This window comes from Zootoca vivipara, chromosome 10, assembly GCF_963506605.1.
Source record: "Zootoca vivipara chromosome 10, rZooViv1.1, whole genome shotgun sequence".
NCBI lineage: Eukaryota > Metazoa > Chordata > Lepidosauria > Squamata > Lacertidae > Zootoca > Zootoca vivipara.
The window spans coordinates 26311033-26326960 of record NC_083285.1 but is presented as its reverse complement, the minus strand read 5'-3'; the positions used below and the strand labels follow the sequence as shown (position 1 = coordinate 26326960).

Sequence of the window (15928 nt, the reverse complement as noted above, 5' to 3'; positions counted from 1 at the left end):
TCCTATAACTCTTTTCCAAACAAGCTGCCATTATAAGCATACTTCTAATGTTCTGGTACGGGCGTCGGCAAGGTTATCCGGCCATGGGCCAGACGGGCACTGCGCAACGCCAGAAATGGCGTCTGCGTATGTCCGCAGTGCCAGAAATTGCTTCTGCGGCTGCGCAGACGCCGGAAATCGAGCCTCCGCAGAAGCGATCTTCAGCGTCTAGGCATGCGCAGACGCCATTTCCAGTTTAGCACAGCGTGCGGGGGACTTGCCGAGCAGGCGGCTCGATGACCAGGCGGCTCGTGGGCCAAATAAACTGCCTCCGTGGGCCGTATCCGGCCCATGGGCCGGAGGTTGCCAACCTCTGCTCTGGTATATGTATCTAGAGACTACTTCAGCCTTCCCACAATGCACTGGCTGAGGCTGACAGAAGTCACAGTCCAAAAGAAGCCTTTGGAGGGCACCAGGTGGATAAAGCATGTAGTATCTCATACCCTTTCTAACAATGTGTTTTGAAGAAGAGTTGCAGATTCCATGAAGGCCTTTGCATGCATAACCATATACACGAAGTTCCCCTTGGTTCATATGCTTGTGTTGTATGTCCAAATACCAAGGAAGGAGCCTGCAGTGTCCATACTCAGGGATACTCACGAGTCATATACACAGATGTCAAGGAAGGAATGCACAACAACAGGGGCGGGGCTTTTCATGAACCTGCGTCGCTCGACGTGGGAGCCAAGAACACTGAAACAGGGCTGAGGTATATGAAACGCAAGATCCAAGAGAAACGTATTTGGAAATGTTTCCATGGTAGGCACATAGGCAGGGCTTACTCTATTGTTTTGTGCAATGCTTACGATATAGAACCTGCATTATTAAATTATAAGAGTCATTTATAGTGAAGCTATTTATAGTGAAACTTCTAAAGCATTGTGTTTAGGTACGAGAGAGAGAACGTAATAAATATGTATTAAGCCACAGCCCGTATATATGGCATTATCTTTGGTGAACAGTGATTTGGAAGCATAGATACATGCTGTCGAAGTGGCAAGACTCCCAGCTCAATGCTCTCTGCTAAGAGATATTCTATGCAGTGCTTTAGAAGAAAGACTACATCTGCTTAAGAGCCTGGAGACACAATATTCATGAATCTACAGTACTGTACTCCCGTTATTTCCCCACTGTGGCCAAATGTAAAGAGTTACAATTATTACTTCATGGAAATCATCGTCTGGTAAATCCGACGGTGTTTGTAGTAATTCCAAGCGTGGTTTACAAGAAATGCCACACCATAAAGAGTTCAATTACAGCATACTTCTTGTAAACTACTATGCCTGTCTTCCCTGCAACAATTTTATAGAGGGCATCTTTAAATTCTCTTTTAATCACTGCGCTCAGTAGCACCGCTTCTTCACCACCCAACCACAACATAAAGTGCATGCAATTGCAGTTAGCAATGTTTGTGGGCAAAAGCAAAGGATACTGCCGGCTAGACACAGGAATAGCATGTATCATAACTTAGTTCCAAAATTCTCTCGTCTTTAAAGTGTGACGTGTGTCAGCTATAGTGAGGAAATTGAGGCAAATTCAGATATAATGGGGAAACATGACTTCCTACCTTCTGAATAAACTATGGCAACACTCAGGTGCTCAAACTTCCCATGTTCTCTTGCAAACCCAGGATGGAAGCATCCACTTCCCGTTTTAAAGTTGTCAAAAGTTAGGAAACGGCACTTTAAGTGCAGCCCAAGAACAGTTCAGGATATGGAATCATTGATTCAGATACAGCCATACCCCATGTGACATCCTCTGCGGGTTGTGTCCTTTCAGGTTACGGACGTGCCGAACCCGGAAGTCCTGGAACGGGTTACTTCCGGGTTCAGCGTGCGCAGACACAGCGCTTCAAGATGCGGCCTTTTCATGTTGCTAACGGGCCTCCAGAACGGATCCCGTTCGCAACCAGAGGTACCACTGTACTGGCTTGTTCTCACATGGTAATTTACGGAGTTTCCCAAGTCTAGATATTGCAGGGGACCTGTTGCTTCTGAAAGAAGAAGAGAGTGGAAGGTTGAACATGTGAACCTTGGCACACTGACTTGTTCACCAGGAAATATTTCCATTTTGAAACCTCTGAACTGGAACCAAGCACTCTTTTTATACACCAAAATGGCCACATTCTACACGTAGATGGCAGTTCAATTGCTTATAGTGAAACATGATGCATCAGTACAGCTGGGTGATAGCAGCATCACCCAGGTTTTTCCAGAGCTGCACTGCTTCTCTGCTTCCCCAGTATTTCTCGACACCATTATATCCACTAAGTGTGAATATAGTAATATTTTCCCACTCTATTTCACTATGGCATGAACAACTAGGAGACTCAGGCACAATGTAGATTGGTCATGTAATGTGCGATTCAAATGGGTCTACTGTGGTTTACATGTGGGTCTACATGTGGCAAAATGGTAGCATGATAACCAAATGCTAATTTTATCTTGGGGTGCTCCAGAAGTTAAAATAATTACCTTCCCTGCCAAAAAAGGGAGGGAATGATTAAAATGTTGAGTTCTGTTTAATCATTTGTGAAGATGCCATTCATTTTCATCTTGCCAACAATTATAGAAATATTTGTCCTCATTCATATTTCTTGCCACGATACTACCCACAGAATCAAGTTGGTTATCCTTGGTTACAACTTTGTACCAAACCAAAACTGTCACCTAGAGATCCTAAATATGTTGGGACAAATTTATCTGAAAACATAAATCACAACTTTATTGCTGCAAAAAAGAGACTCTGGACGACTGAGACAGCAGCAGCTGTGTCTCTCACCCAAACACACCCATGAAGAAATTCACAGCTCTCCCTTTCACACTTCTGCAATAAGTGTTGGCAAATGTTCTCCCTACAATATGTATTTACTTCTGAGAAGCAAGCTTAAGAAGTATAATATAAAGCAAGTGTGAAATATCAGCACGACCTTTTAAACCAGGGTCCCCAAACTAAGGGGATGCGGCCCAATCACCTTCTATTTTTTTTATAATAATATTTTATTAATTTTCCAGAAAAAAGGTTAACAAGACACTAAAGACAATAAAAAGAAAGCAAGATAGAAAAAGGAATACAAATACAAAAACAAAACAGAAAACAAAAATATATAAAGCATTGTATCTTATCTCCCTCACAATGTATATTGGGACCTCCTCGGGTTCCCATCCCTATGGTTCTTATATACGTTTATAATTAGCAAATTCTATATAAAAATATTCACCTTGTAAAAACTTCTTCTTTCCCTCTAAATAACATCTTCACATATTCCACAGTTTTATTTACAACTTAATTTCTAATCTAATTGCCAATCACCTTCTAAATCCGGCCCGCAGTCTGGGAATCAGCATGTTTTTACATGAGTAGAATGTGTCCTTTTATTTAAAATGCATCTCTGGCTTATTTGTGGGGCCTGTCTTGTGTTTTTACATGAGTAGAATGTGTCCTTTCATTTAAAATGCATCTCTGGCTTATTTGTGGGGCATAGGAATTCGTTCATATTTTTTCCCAAAATATAGTCTGGCCCCCCACAAGGTCTGAGGGACAGTGGACCGGCCCCCTGCTGAAAAAGTTTGCTGACCCCTAAACAATCAAAAGTAAGAATAGGGAAAGATAGTTTCTGTGTTTGATGTCTGACCAGTGGCTGTGGCTACACACAACACTAAATAATTGTACAGCTCTCAAACGGCTTAGTTGTCGAACAAATCAGCTCCCAAACGCCGCAAACCTGGAAGTAAGTGTTCCAGTTTGCAAACGTTTTTCGGAAGCCGAACGTCTGACACGGCTTCTGCTTCAGTGCAGGAAGCTCCTGTAGCCAATCAGACGCCGCACCTCAGTTTTCTAACGGTTTCGGGAGTTAAACCGACTCCCAGAACAAATTAAGTTCAAGAATCAAGGTACAACTGTAAAGCGTAACATGCATGAGCAGAACAGACCCTAAGTTTATCAGCTTCATCTGGTACGCAGGCTGAGACCCTACCTGCCCGCAGACTGTCTCGCCAGAGTGGTGCATGCTCTGGTTATCTCTCACTTGGACTACTGCAATGCGCTCTACGTGGGGCTACCTTTGAAGGTGACCCGGAAACTACAATTAATCCAGAATGCGGCGGCTAGACTAGTGACTGGGAGTGGCCGCCGAGACCACATAACACCGGTCTTGAAAGACCTACATTGGCTCCCAGTACGTTTCCGAGCACAATTCAAAGTGTTGATGCTGACCTTTAAAGCCCTAAATGGCCTCGGTCCAGTATACCTGAAGGAGCGTCTCCACCTCCATCGCTCTGCCTGGACACTGAGGTCCAGTGCTAAGGGCCTTCTGGCGGTTCCCTTGCTGTGAGAAGCCAAGTTACAGGGAACCAGGCAGAGGGCCTTCTCGGTAGTGGTACCCGCCCTGTAGAACGCCCTCCCACCAGATGTCAAAGAGAAAAACAACCACCAGACTTTTAGAAGACATCTGAAGGCAGCCCTGTTTAGGGAAGCTTTTAATGTTTAATAGATTATTGTATTTTATTTTTCTGTTGGAAGCCGCCCAGAGTGGCTGGGGAAACCCAGCCAGATGGGCGGGGTATAAATACTAAATTATTATTATTATTATTATTATTATTATTATTATTATTATTATTAAGCAAAAACTCAGGCTCTCATTCCTGTCCCCACCTCTGAGTCTTCTGCGCACAGCCAGGAGGAGGACTTTGCTCACATTTAATTTCACTTTCCACAAATTCTGGCTTGGTGTGTCCTATGAACCACAGATCATTGTTTAAAACTGACTCAGAACAATGGGTTACATGGCTTGCTTTGCTTAACTAACTAGATTAGTTTAAACCATGATTTCCAAATCATATAGCACAACAACCGTGGAAGCTAAGAACTGGTGACATCCTTCTGCTGGCCACATGGGGGTTGTAAGGAGGAGTATGCAGACCCAAGGCTTTGGTTAGGCTTCTTCTTAGTCATGCATGTAGGGTCAAACCATGGTTTAGCATCATAGAAGAACAAGACCAGTGTGCTATCTTGAAATGCGGCACACAAACCTCTTTTGGAGCCTAAATGAATGGGCACATTACTTAATACAGTTCAGAGGGACAAGCAGAAACAGAAACTCCTGCGCCTTATTGAATAGAGAAAATTTGCAGGATTTCTCAAGGTTGCACGTGAAACTGTCCACTGCAAACTTAAGTGGATTTTTTTCTGCCTTCTCACACATGCTACATTTGACCAAATTTAACTGTACCACAATTTTATTTTCTTCCCTGGAAAAATGATAGCTCTCTTATAGTTTAAACAAATTTTCATCTACTTTGAGAATATTGGAAGAAGACAGTTACATAGCATGGATTTCGTATACTTCGTTCTGCTAAAACTTCTTTCCTAAACACCTGCTGCTAATACGAAATCTTTTTAAAAGTAGGGCACAGAAGATTCAAGTAAATATTAATTATTACACTGAGGCTTAGGCAAATACTAAATGTTCAAGATCAGAAAAAGCAATATACTTTGTCACTTCCATAATTCAGAATTCTGAAATGTTATCATTTAAAATGTTATCATTGGATGTTATCATTTAGCAGTAGGTGTTTTGTGTTTGAGAGAACTATGGTGGTGCAATGACTAGAATATTAGGTGTGTATGTGAGAAGCCCAAGTCTGTTCAGATAATCAATGGCTGGCAATTCATCGGGTGACAATGGGCAAATCACTATCTCTCTTGTTTCACAACACTATATCCTGAGGTGGCCTGGCAATGATGGCACAATTACAAGCAACTTATCTGGTGAAAATTCAGAAAAAGAAACATCTGCACCACACACCTCTGACCTAAGAACCTGGCCACTGTTGTTAGACAAACTCCAGCTATTTAAACTAATTCATTAAATGGTGCATATGATAATATTCCATCTCCCCCAGTCCATGTTGTGTTGAGTCTACACTGCCTCCTGTACCATCTGCACTGTGACTCAAATGGATACTGGATGGGTTACAATGGCAAGTGCAGACTGCATGGTCAGAAAAGTATTTCTAAACTACACTGCTCCTGTTTCTTCCAGATAATAATTCCTACATCAGGAAGTACAGGAAACTGCTATGCAGAAGCAGTATTATAATCTAGGGATTTTTTGCATATTATATGGTCACCCACACCGATACGGCCTTGAACAGCAGTTACCAAATGTGAAATATAGCATTTCACCATGCAGACTTAACAATATTCACTACAAACCTTTCTTTATCAGGAAGTTTGCAGTGACCTGGAGAAGACTGCCAAATCAGCCCCTTGAATTACTGAATAAATAGAGCTTGTTATATGCCAACAGCTGCCACATGGAGTAACTTGAAACTTCTTTCAAATGGCAGCTGTAATGTATAACTTGGCCTTCAGAAGTATAATTGCTGGGTTCCTGTAAAGATTAATAGATAAAAGCTTGTACTCCATAGGTTAGGCTAGGCCTCGATCTGCAGTTAAAGCCTAAGATTTTTTTTTAAAAAAATATACCGTACTAATAAAACACCAGTGACTTATGGCATTTCCTTGTACTAAGTCGTTCAACTGAAGCATCTCACTAAATTATCCAACTAGTTTTAATGGAATGCAAGGCACATTCTCTCAATGTGTCATGCTAATTATTTCGGTGTTTCTTCAATAAGTCAAAATACAAGACTTGAACAAAGTCAAGCTCTAGCAGCCCCTGTAGAACACTGTAGAACACAGATAATCTTTTACATATTCTAATACTAGTAGATCTCATACACAATGACTGACTTCGAACTCTGTTTATATATTATTAAGGTTAAATATCATTGTTACATGTTAACAATGGTTCCATGCTGTTGTTCTTGAAGTATTTTCCAAGTTTTACCAGGACATGGAAAAACACAAATGACTGAGTTGAAGCAGAGGAGCTCAGACTAGCAGATGCTGGAAGAGGTGCTCTATCAAGTACTTGGGACCCAAGTTGTGTAGGACATGGAAAAACACAAATGACTGACTTGAAGCAGAGTGGCAAAATGCACTTTGTAAACTACCAGTCTCATCGCCCATTCGGATGCAGAATTCAGCACGCCATTCGACCCAACAGCCCTTGGGTCAAATTCTCCCCATAAGCCTTCAGGGGAAGAAATGTCTTCTTCTGACTTCACAAGCCTGGAAGTGATGACAACAACTGTGCCTTCAATGGAAAGTTCCACAATGAGAGTTCCACAACAGAGAAGGCCCAGTTTCTCATCATCAACAACAAATCATGGCCATTGATGGGAGCACATATAGGGCTCCCCTGCAGATCTTAGGAGCTCAGACTAGCAGATGCTGGAAGAGGTGCTCATCAAGTACTTGGGACCCAAGTTTTACCAGGACATGGAAAAACACAAATGACTGACTTGAAGCAGAGTGGCAAAATGCACTTTGTAAACTACCAGTCTCATTGCCCATTCGGATGCAGAATTCAGCACGCCATACCTAATTCTGCACACAACTGCAGCCTTGTGTACTTTGGCTTAGACCCAGCTACAGTCATGCACATCTAGCCAAAGACAATTAACGGCTCCAGGATGTGGGCATCCATCCCCAAAGCACACCCCTACATATCCAACTGGTCCAACAGGGGCTAGCGCAACCATGGATCAAGATACAAATTTCCACCTGCCTTAGTTGAAGGCAAAGAAACATATCCCTGTACACATCTCACTTGCCAGATATGACATTTATCATCATAGTCCTTTATTAACAAAGGCTATTTCTGCAAACTGAACGCTTCATTTTGTGACGAAAACAGTCTATGTGGACTAGAGTGAGGAGCACGTCTATTTTCTTGTGGCCAGATATAAGAAAAAGTAAACTAGACTGTCATGTTGACATGCTGCAGCCATTTGGGTGGAGCTTATTCTTTTTGTAAGGAAAATAACTGAGGAAAAATAGGATAATTATTTCCACTGGGATAAACTACACATTTGAGACTGTTGTTGTTTATGAAAAGTGTACTGCAAAGAACAGCCCCAGCAACCACTTAATTTATTTACCACGTTTGTTCTTATTCCTGAATTCAACGATATAGCCAGTTATCTAAAAACATGACAGCCCAAATCCTTTTCCTTGTATGGTTATTTTATTATTATTTATTCCTACTTTTGGAGGAAGGTTGGTATATTAATGCAATAAACATATACATACATTCCTAGACCACCCTTTGGCCCAAGGTAACACACAATATTTCCAATAAAATTCGTAAAATATGAAAACCATTCTAATACAAAATTGTCGACCACAGACCCACAGCTCTTGGGTCAAATTCTCCCCATAAGCCTTCAGGGGAAGAAATGTCTTCTTCTTACTTCACAAGCCTGGAAGTGATGACAACAACTGTGCCTTCAATGGAAAGGAGTTCCACAATGAGAGTTCCACAACAGAGAAGGCCCAGTTTCTCATCATCAACAAATCATGGCCATTGATGGGAGCACATATAGGGTTCCCCTGCAGATCTTAGGAGCTCAGACTAGCAGATGCTGGGAGAGGTGCTCTATCAAGTACTTGGGACCCAAGTTGTGTAGGACTTTATGTGCCAAGTCAACATGAAGTCTGATATTGCTCAGAACAGACTATTTTCTTTAAAAAAAAAGTGCCCAATGCTCTGTTAAATCTAGCATGCTCACAGAATCCACAAGCCCAAAATCATTTGGTGGTATAGGTAGTTCGGTGTTTCCTTCTTTTCCCATGTTTAGCAAATGCAAAAACAAAACCCATTAAACTGTATATAAGTTTGTTTCATCTGAATAACATACTTTCCCCACTAAAGTTTATTTTGTTTTCAACACAGAATGCACACAACCATTTAAATTATTTCTATTCTACTACTGCTACTACTTCGTAACTGTGTTCTGATAGTTGTCCCATATATCCCTGTGAAGCAACTGAATTCCTCAGATGGAACACTGCTGAGAGCTTAGCTATGTCCCAGGGGTGCAGTTGGCTTGTACAAGAACTCCCAGGCATTTTGTGTTACAGAGCTCCCTAGGAAAAGAGACTGATGGTTAAACCACTCTGCAAGGGGTAGAAAGGTATCCTAACAACTCTGAGCATCCTTAACAAACTACAGGACCAGAGTTCTTTGGCAGAAAGGCACGACTGTTGAAGCAATATAACAGTGTTTTAAATACATAGTGTGGAAGTGGCCTGGATTCAATTACTGGTACCAGCTGAAACTAGATAGGCTCCTAGCATTGTGATATTTAGCAACCTATTGAGACTTTTTGTTTAAGAAGGCTTTCCTTCGAGATCGATTCAGTAATCTGTGCAGCAATCTGAAGGAAGTGGGGTTTTCATACCCCCATACTCTGGAGGCACCAGCTAGGGGGCATTCATCCTTCAAGCTGGACACTCACAAGATTCTGAGACAGTTCTGGCAAAGAACTGTAAAGCCAGTCATACATTTCAAAGCCATGTGTGATTGTACAGTAGACAACGCATGCCTGGTCTTTTTCTGGCTGCTGCTCCACATTAAAAAGCTAGTAGGGTGGAACTATAGCAGGCACCCCCAAACTTCAGCCCTCCAGATGTTTTGGACTACAATTCCCATCATCCCTGACCACTGGTCCTGTTAGCTAGGGATAATGGGAGTTGTATGACAAAACATCTGGAGGGCCGCAGTTTGGGGATGCCTGAACTATAGCCATAGGTACCCAGTTGCTTGTCTGGGAACCCTTAGTGTAGAGATCAAGGTTTCCCAAACTTGGGTCTCCAGCTGTCTTTGAACTACAACTTTGAACTAGCAGGACCTGTGGTCAGGGATGATGGGAATTGTAGTCCAAAAACAGCTGGAGACCCCTTTGGGAAACCCTGGTGTAGATCAGGTATCCCCAAACTTCGGCCCTCCAGATGTTTTGGACTACAATTCCCATCTTCCCCAACCACTGGTCCTGTTAGTTAGGGATCATGGGAGTTGTAGGCCAAAACATCTGGAGGGCCGCAGTTTGGGGATGCCTGGTGTAGATGAACAGAGTTCTACCAAAGCCAACAGGACACTATGTGAAATGGAGTTCCTGATGACATCACATGTTGGATTTACATATACAAAGGGAATTTCATTACTATGGACAAACTCAAAATTGCAATACAGTATAAACTTTTATTAGGTTCCGTATGCACGCCAGAGCAAATTAATATAGCCCACATTAATTAATATAGCCCACATTAGTTTTCGACCAATGAAGTGAAGAACTTAAATCAGCACATACAAGGAACATGAACTAGCATATTTCTAGAAGGAAGATCTCGTTTGTTTCCAAGAGACATTTTATTCAAAAGCTGCCAGAAAACAGAAAACAGAAGCTGCAGATATAATGAAGTTACAGAACAGGAAAGTGAAACTCTTAAAATATTATGTATGGTTGTATAAACACATATTCTGCTGTGACATAAAAATAAAAAAGCAATCACAGAGAAACAGAACTGATGTACAATATAGGCAGGGAGGATGTTGTAGCATTGTTTCTACAGTACTGTTAACTGCTTTTTAAAAGGCTACCGAACATTTGTAACTACTGAACATTTGTAACTGATTAAATAGAAGGTGCATGGTCTAAGCCAGCCATTCCAGATACAGGGGAGCTGTCAATCACTTACAACCCTCCCTTTGCCAAATCAATGTCCAGTACACCCTCAAAGGGCATCCTGGACATAAATTAAGTGTAGCAATTGCAGTCTATGCTGTTAAAGCTATGCAATCAAGCAGTATTTTTAAAAAGAAAAAAGAAAAGTCCTCACTTCCAGTTTAACTGTGGCTTGGAAAGAGAGGGGCTGGAGAAGGCTATTCAAAGAACGGGTCTCCCAGCTTCCCTCTTGCTGTGCAAGCCCATTTCCCTTTCCACACTGGATACTGTGACTCTATTCACCAGATGACCGTGTGATGAGTCTTCAACTGGAAGCTGGGGCACTTATCACCTAAAATGGTTTAAGCTTATCCCCCATGACACACACTCGCCTACCAATTTATCACACTCTCAAATCAGCGAGTGGCCTGAGCGGTACAAAGGTGGACTTTCCCCCACCCTTTCAAACCCCTTTCGATTGGGGGGAGGGGCGGATTTAGCCAGGATTATAACCCCCGTTATAATCTGAGGATGGCAATTTTTTTGGGGGGGGGTAATTACTCGTAATAGAAGGATGTGCGCTCGCCTCCTTGCATTGGAGTTAAGGCAGGGTAAAAACAAACCCAGATGAGGAGGGTCTGAAAAGAGGAGGCGGCTTCACTGTCCCGCCCCGATGGCCACCCCAGACTTCTTACCTTTCACTTGACTTTCATATTCGGCCACGATCTCCTTGTCCTTCTTGAATCTGCTCGGGGTTGACATATTATCCGCCCGGTTCTTCTTTCAGAGCGAGGGTAGCTGGGTGGGTGGGGAACACCTGGCAGAGTTTCGCGCGGCACAATTTGTAATTGCGGCGCTTACAGGCAGAGATCTTCCTCGAGGTGGGAAGGACGGGCGAGCGACTTCGCTGCGCGTCCCAAGCTAGATCTGCCGGCGATCGTAGCTGAAAAGGCGAGAGAGAGAGAGGACTTTTAGGCTAATCCCGGAGCAGGCACCATCTCCAGGGCGCGGCAGCAGCAACCAAAGGCTGGGCGTCGAAAGCGGCCGGGACCAGCCCTTCCCCTCGAGTCTCGGCAAATCCCTCGCTCCTCTCTTCCTGCGGCCGCTGCCTTTCACTCAGTCCGCGCCAGAGCCGGGACGGCCGCCCGCAGCATCGCGGGACCGAGGCGGCGAAATTTCGCCTGCGGACCAGAAATTTCGCCTGCGGCTGCGAGCACGACGAGAGCCAAGCAGACGGGACTCGGGCAGGGGGCGCCTCAGAGTGGATCCTTGGTCCGCCGCCGCCGCCGCCGGGCTGCTCCGAAACAAAAGTTCTCGCTCCCCCCTAATGGCTTCTCCGCCTTCCCACTATCTCCGGAGCCAAGCCCCTCGGGTCGCCGCAGCCGCTGCTGCTACCACGCCTTCGCCGCCTCAGCCGCGCTCTCCTCCTCTTCTCCGCAGCTGCTGGCCTGGAAATGCTGGCGAAGGCGCGGATCCCACCCGAAGCCGCCGCGCGCAGGCGAGAGACTAAGCCGCCAGCCCGGGAGCTTCCAAGCGCCTCGCGGGTTCTCCTTCTGCCGCCCCTCCCCTGCGCCGAGCCGACACCCCTCGCGGCCAATGGGGGCCGCGCCGCCTCGGCCTCTGCCCAATGACAGGAGGGCGGAGGGCGGGGTTTAGCAGGCCAGGCTGCCCGGATGCCTCCCGGGGTGAGCGAGAACGGACCCTGCCCAGGCTCGCGCTGGAGGCTGCGCCTAAAGCGCCCGCTTTGCCGGGCGAGATGCCGCTAGGAAGGGAGAAGGGAGGGTTCTTGCTAGCAGCTGCAAAAGGGGAAGCGGCGGGGCGAGAGGAGGAGGGGTGGGGTGGGTGGGGGTTCTTCTGCCGGTTTCTCGCTCCAGGAGCATATGGTGAGCGGGGCTTTGCTAGGGAAAGGGGTGCGAGGCAGAGATAAGCTTTCGGGAGGGCCCTTGATCTTGGCGTGGAAAGTTAAATCCGCCGCTGTCTGGCTGGAAGTGGGAGGGGGAAGGCTGCTTAGTTTGGGGATCACGCTTTTGCAACCTTGTCGCGCGACCGCCGGAGCATTGTTTCTATTCTACAGTATTGGCTTGGAAGCCCCAGTTCATCTGGCTGGTGGTTCCTGCTTGCATCGCTTGCTGCCACCCAGCCATCAAGACGTTTCGTTGAAACTGCTAGAAGGCGATAGGGGTGGCTCAAGGGTTAATCGCACCCACCCAGCTTCGCTCCCTCTATATTACCTGAGATGCGGGCAGCTTCCCTTCTGATGTGACCACAGTCTCGATGCGAAGTGACCACACCCATCTTTGTGGAGGGGACACACACACACACACACACACACACACACACACACACACACACGAGAGTCTCCGGTAGACTGAAATCTGAATAGTAGGCGAGGCCCTTCTGGCCTGTGGATCTCAAAAGTGTGTATTTTAAGTAGCACGGACCAACATAAAGCAGCTGGGATTTTGCTATTGTTGCTCAATAAGAAGCAAAATCAACCAAGCCTTTCATAACATTTTTATTCAGGCTGGCTCTGGTCAATAATATCTGAACATCAGGTCAATAATAGTTGTTTTTTGCATGGGAGAGTATTTTTTAGTTTTTCTCTCACTATGTATTTCATTATTATCCTGCATTTGCTCCGAACAGCTTCCAAGGGCAAACACTTGCCTCCCCCTCTCTTTTATTCTCACAACAGCTCTTGGTTAGACTGAGAGATATAGCAACGCGTCCAAGGTCAGTGAGCTGAGTGGGGATGTGGACCCAGGTCTGCTAGTCTGACACTCCTAATTTGTTAGACCTCACGGGTTCTCTAATATGAACAAAGCATTGTAATTAAACAGAAAGTTTAGGAGTCAGATATGGGCCGGCCCAGGACGCATTGTCATTTCAAGCAAAACAAAAAAGGCTGTATCTGCCTTCTCCTCTTCCTCAGTCTGCCATGGCTGCCACCATCTCCCATCCCAGAGGGCTCAGTGGTGGAAACAAATCTGGGTTCAGAGAAGTCAGGAGTGAGCTTTGCCTTGTGCTTCCACCAGGAAGCCCATCTCATGCTTTGTGTCACACACACCCGGTCCATATAATTTAAAGCAGTGGTTCCCAATTGGTGGTCTACGAACCCCAGGGTTCAACGTAACTCCCCCAGGGGGTGTGTGGCACCATTCACATAACAAAAACTACCATAAACATATCAACGTTTTCTAAAAAGTAAGCAGTCCACGCAAGGGCAGAGAACGGGAGTGTGGAGGGAGTGGGCCGCTCCCGGCACCACTATTCCAGTAGGGTGCTATTGCCCTGCAGGCGATGCATCACGCCCCTACCTGCTCTCCGCCCCCGGGTAACGGAGCATGCAGCTACACCACTGAGTCCACAGCTTGACCCTATAAAAGCAGTGGGTCTGCAATACTTGGCTAATTGAGAACCACTGATTTAAAGCAGAAGAAGATGCATTAATTTATTTGAAAGTTCCATCCCTACCAGAGAGGAGTGGCAAACCAAGCTAATGGACTATGTCAAGATTGCAAAACTGAATGGAAAACTCAGAAATCAAGAGGACAATAACTTTATAAAAGAATGGGAAAAATTTATAAGCTAGTTAGGAGACCACTGTAAGCAGATGGAAACATTAGCAGGATTTTGATCTCACTTATAGTGTAAGAATTACCATGGATAATATGGTCTGATATAAAAATCTGAGTATGGAAGAATATGCAGTAATAAATGTTTAAAATGGAACTCCATGGAGGGAGTGGGAGAAAGTCCTGAGATTTGGAGGAATCTCTTTATATGGATATGTTTTTCTTTTCTTTTTTGTATATAACTTTGTACTTGTAAAACCAAATAAAAATGATTTTAAAAATATATATTTCAAAGTGCCAAATTGTCTATGACGACATAAATTTGACAGCCGTTCTGGGATCTCTTGCTTGCTTTCCTGCCTGATGGCTACTTAAATGTGCAGAACTTTCAGCAGAGTTCCTGGTGTGTTACAGCGGAAGCCACGTTCCATATATGGCCATTAGGGTGACGTATGCAGTCATGTTTCACAGTAGGCTTGGGAACATGCCAGAGGTCGAAGCTTTTTTTGAGCAACAGAGATAAATGTTAGTTTCTGGATTATATCTGGACTCTAGGGCAGCTTGGCTGAATTAACCACAGTAACCATTTCCCTCCCCTCTCTTAAGGATTGCAGAAGGATTGTACATTATTACATTGGTGTAATCTTCTTCCAAGATGTTTGAAGGAGTCAATAAGCTCAGGGCTTCAGACTAAAGTCGTCTCTGACTTACATGCCACGCAATCACATTGCGGTGGCTTGGATCACAGAGAGTAAGTCCCAGGAGCATTTAGGCTTTTAAGTACCAGAGGCAAAGATGGGAAGAACTTCTAAGGACACGAGCAAGATTATTGCAGAAAACCTATTTTTACATACGCTGGCTCAGGAAGGCACTTCATTAATGCTTTCATTTAAAACACAGAGAAAGGCAGAAAATTGTCATGTTTTGGTTCCACCCACACCCAAGTTAGTTTTGAAGCCTCACTATTTAAACTTTGTTTTTGGAGAGCACTTTTGGTCCAGCATCAGACAATGCAAATCTCTTCATTTGCCCCTGGATCCTGCTTACTTAACAAGTAACAAAAGGAAGTCCATCTGCCAGCAGGCAAAATCTAGAGCAGGATAGTCTGTGCCTAGTCATTGATGCAAATCACATAAACACACCATAATGGGAATGAATGAGGCTGCAAGAGATAATGAGGCAATAATTATCTGAAACTGGACAGCAGGACTTCTTAAGTTTCCTCCTAGAGCAGGGGTGTCAAACTCAAATTCATCGGGGGCCGCATCAGCAGTTTGGTCACCCACAAAGGGCCGGTTGTGTCTGTAGGACTATGTGTCCACTCTTTATTATCATAAATTATTGTCACTGCATTCAATTATTACTGTTTTTTGTAATAATGTAAGCTCATTCCCGCCCCCACGCGGATCACATTCCTGCGTCGTGGCGCGTGTGTGGGAGGGGATGTAAACGAGGGAAATTTGAACAAAAGGTGGGGATCGACGGCTTCCGGGGGGGGGGCTCAACTAAACCTTCGGCAGGAAGGAGAAAGCCACTGCTGGGATTAAAAACCTGCAGATGGAAAGAGGGCTTCCCTCTCCCGCCCTGCGCACACCCAAACCCCGCTAGGCAGGATGCCACACACTGCAACCCACCCCATGCTTTGGAGAGGGGCAGGAACATGCGGTGCAGCGCCAACTCCCTGCTTTGCTTTTGCATCCTCCCTCCTCAGCGCCAGAGTCCCTTCCCCTCGCGCTGAGG

The 15928-nt window shown here is 44.8% G+C and overlaps 1 protein-coding gene across 1 annotated transcript in view; it reads right to left on the bottom strand.

Annotated features, from left to right (window-relative positions):
* The window catches only part of SRGAP1 (SLIT-ROBO Rho GTPase activating protein 1), a 112992-nt gene extending 100834 nt beyond the window's left edge, over positions 1–12158 (bottom strand). Inside the window, exon 1 of the mRNA XM_035128372.2 lies at positions 11309–12158. Coding sequence (XP_034984263.1) covers positions 11309–11375 — 67 coding nt within the window. The 5' untranslated portion in view covers positions 11376–12158. The remainder of the gene's footprint in view (positions 1–11308) is intronic.
* Positions 12159–15928: the final 3770 nt, after the last annotated feature.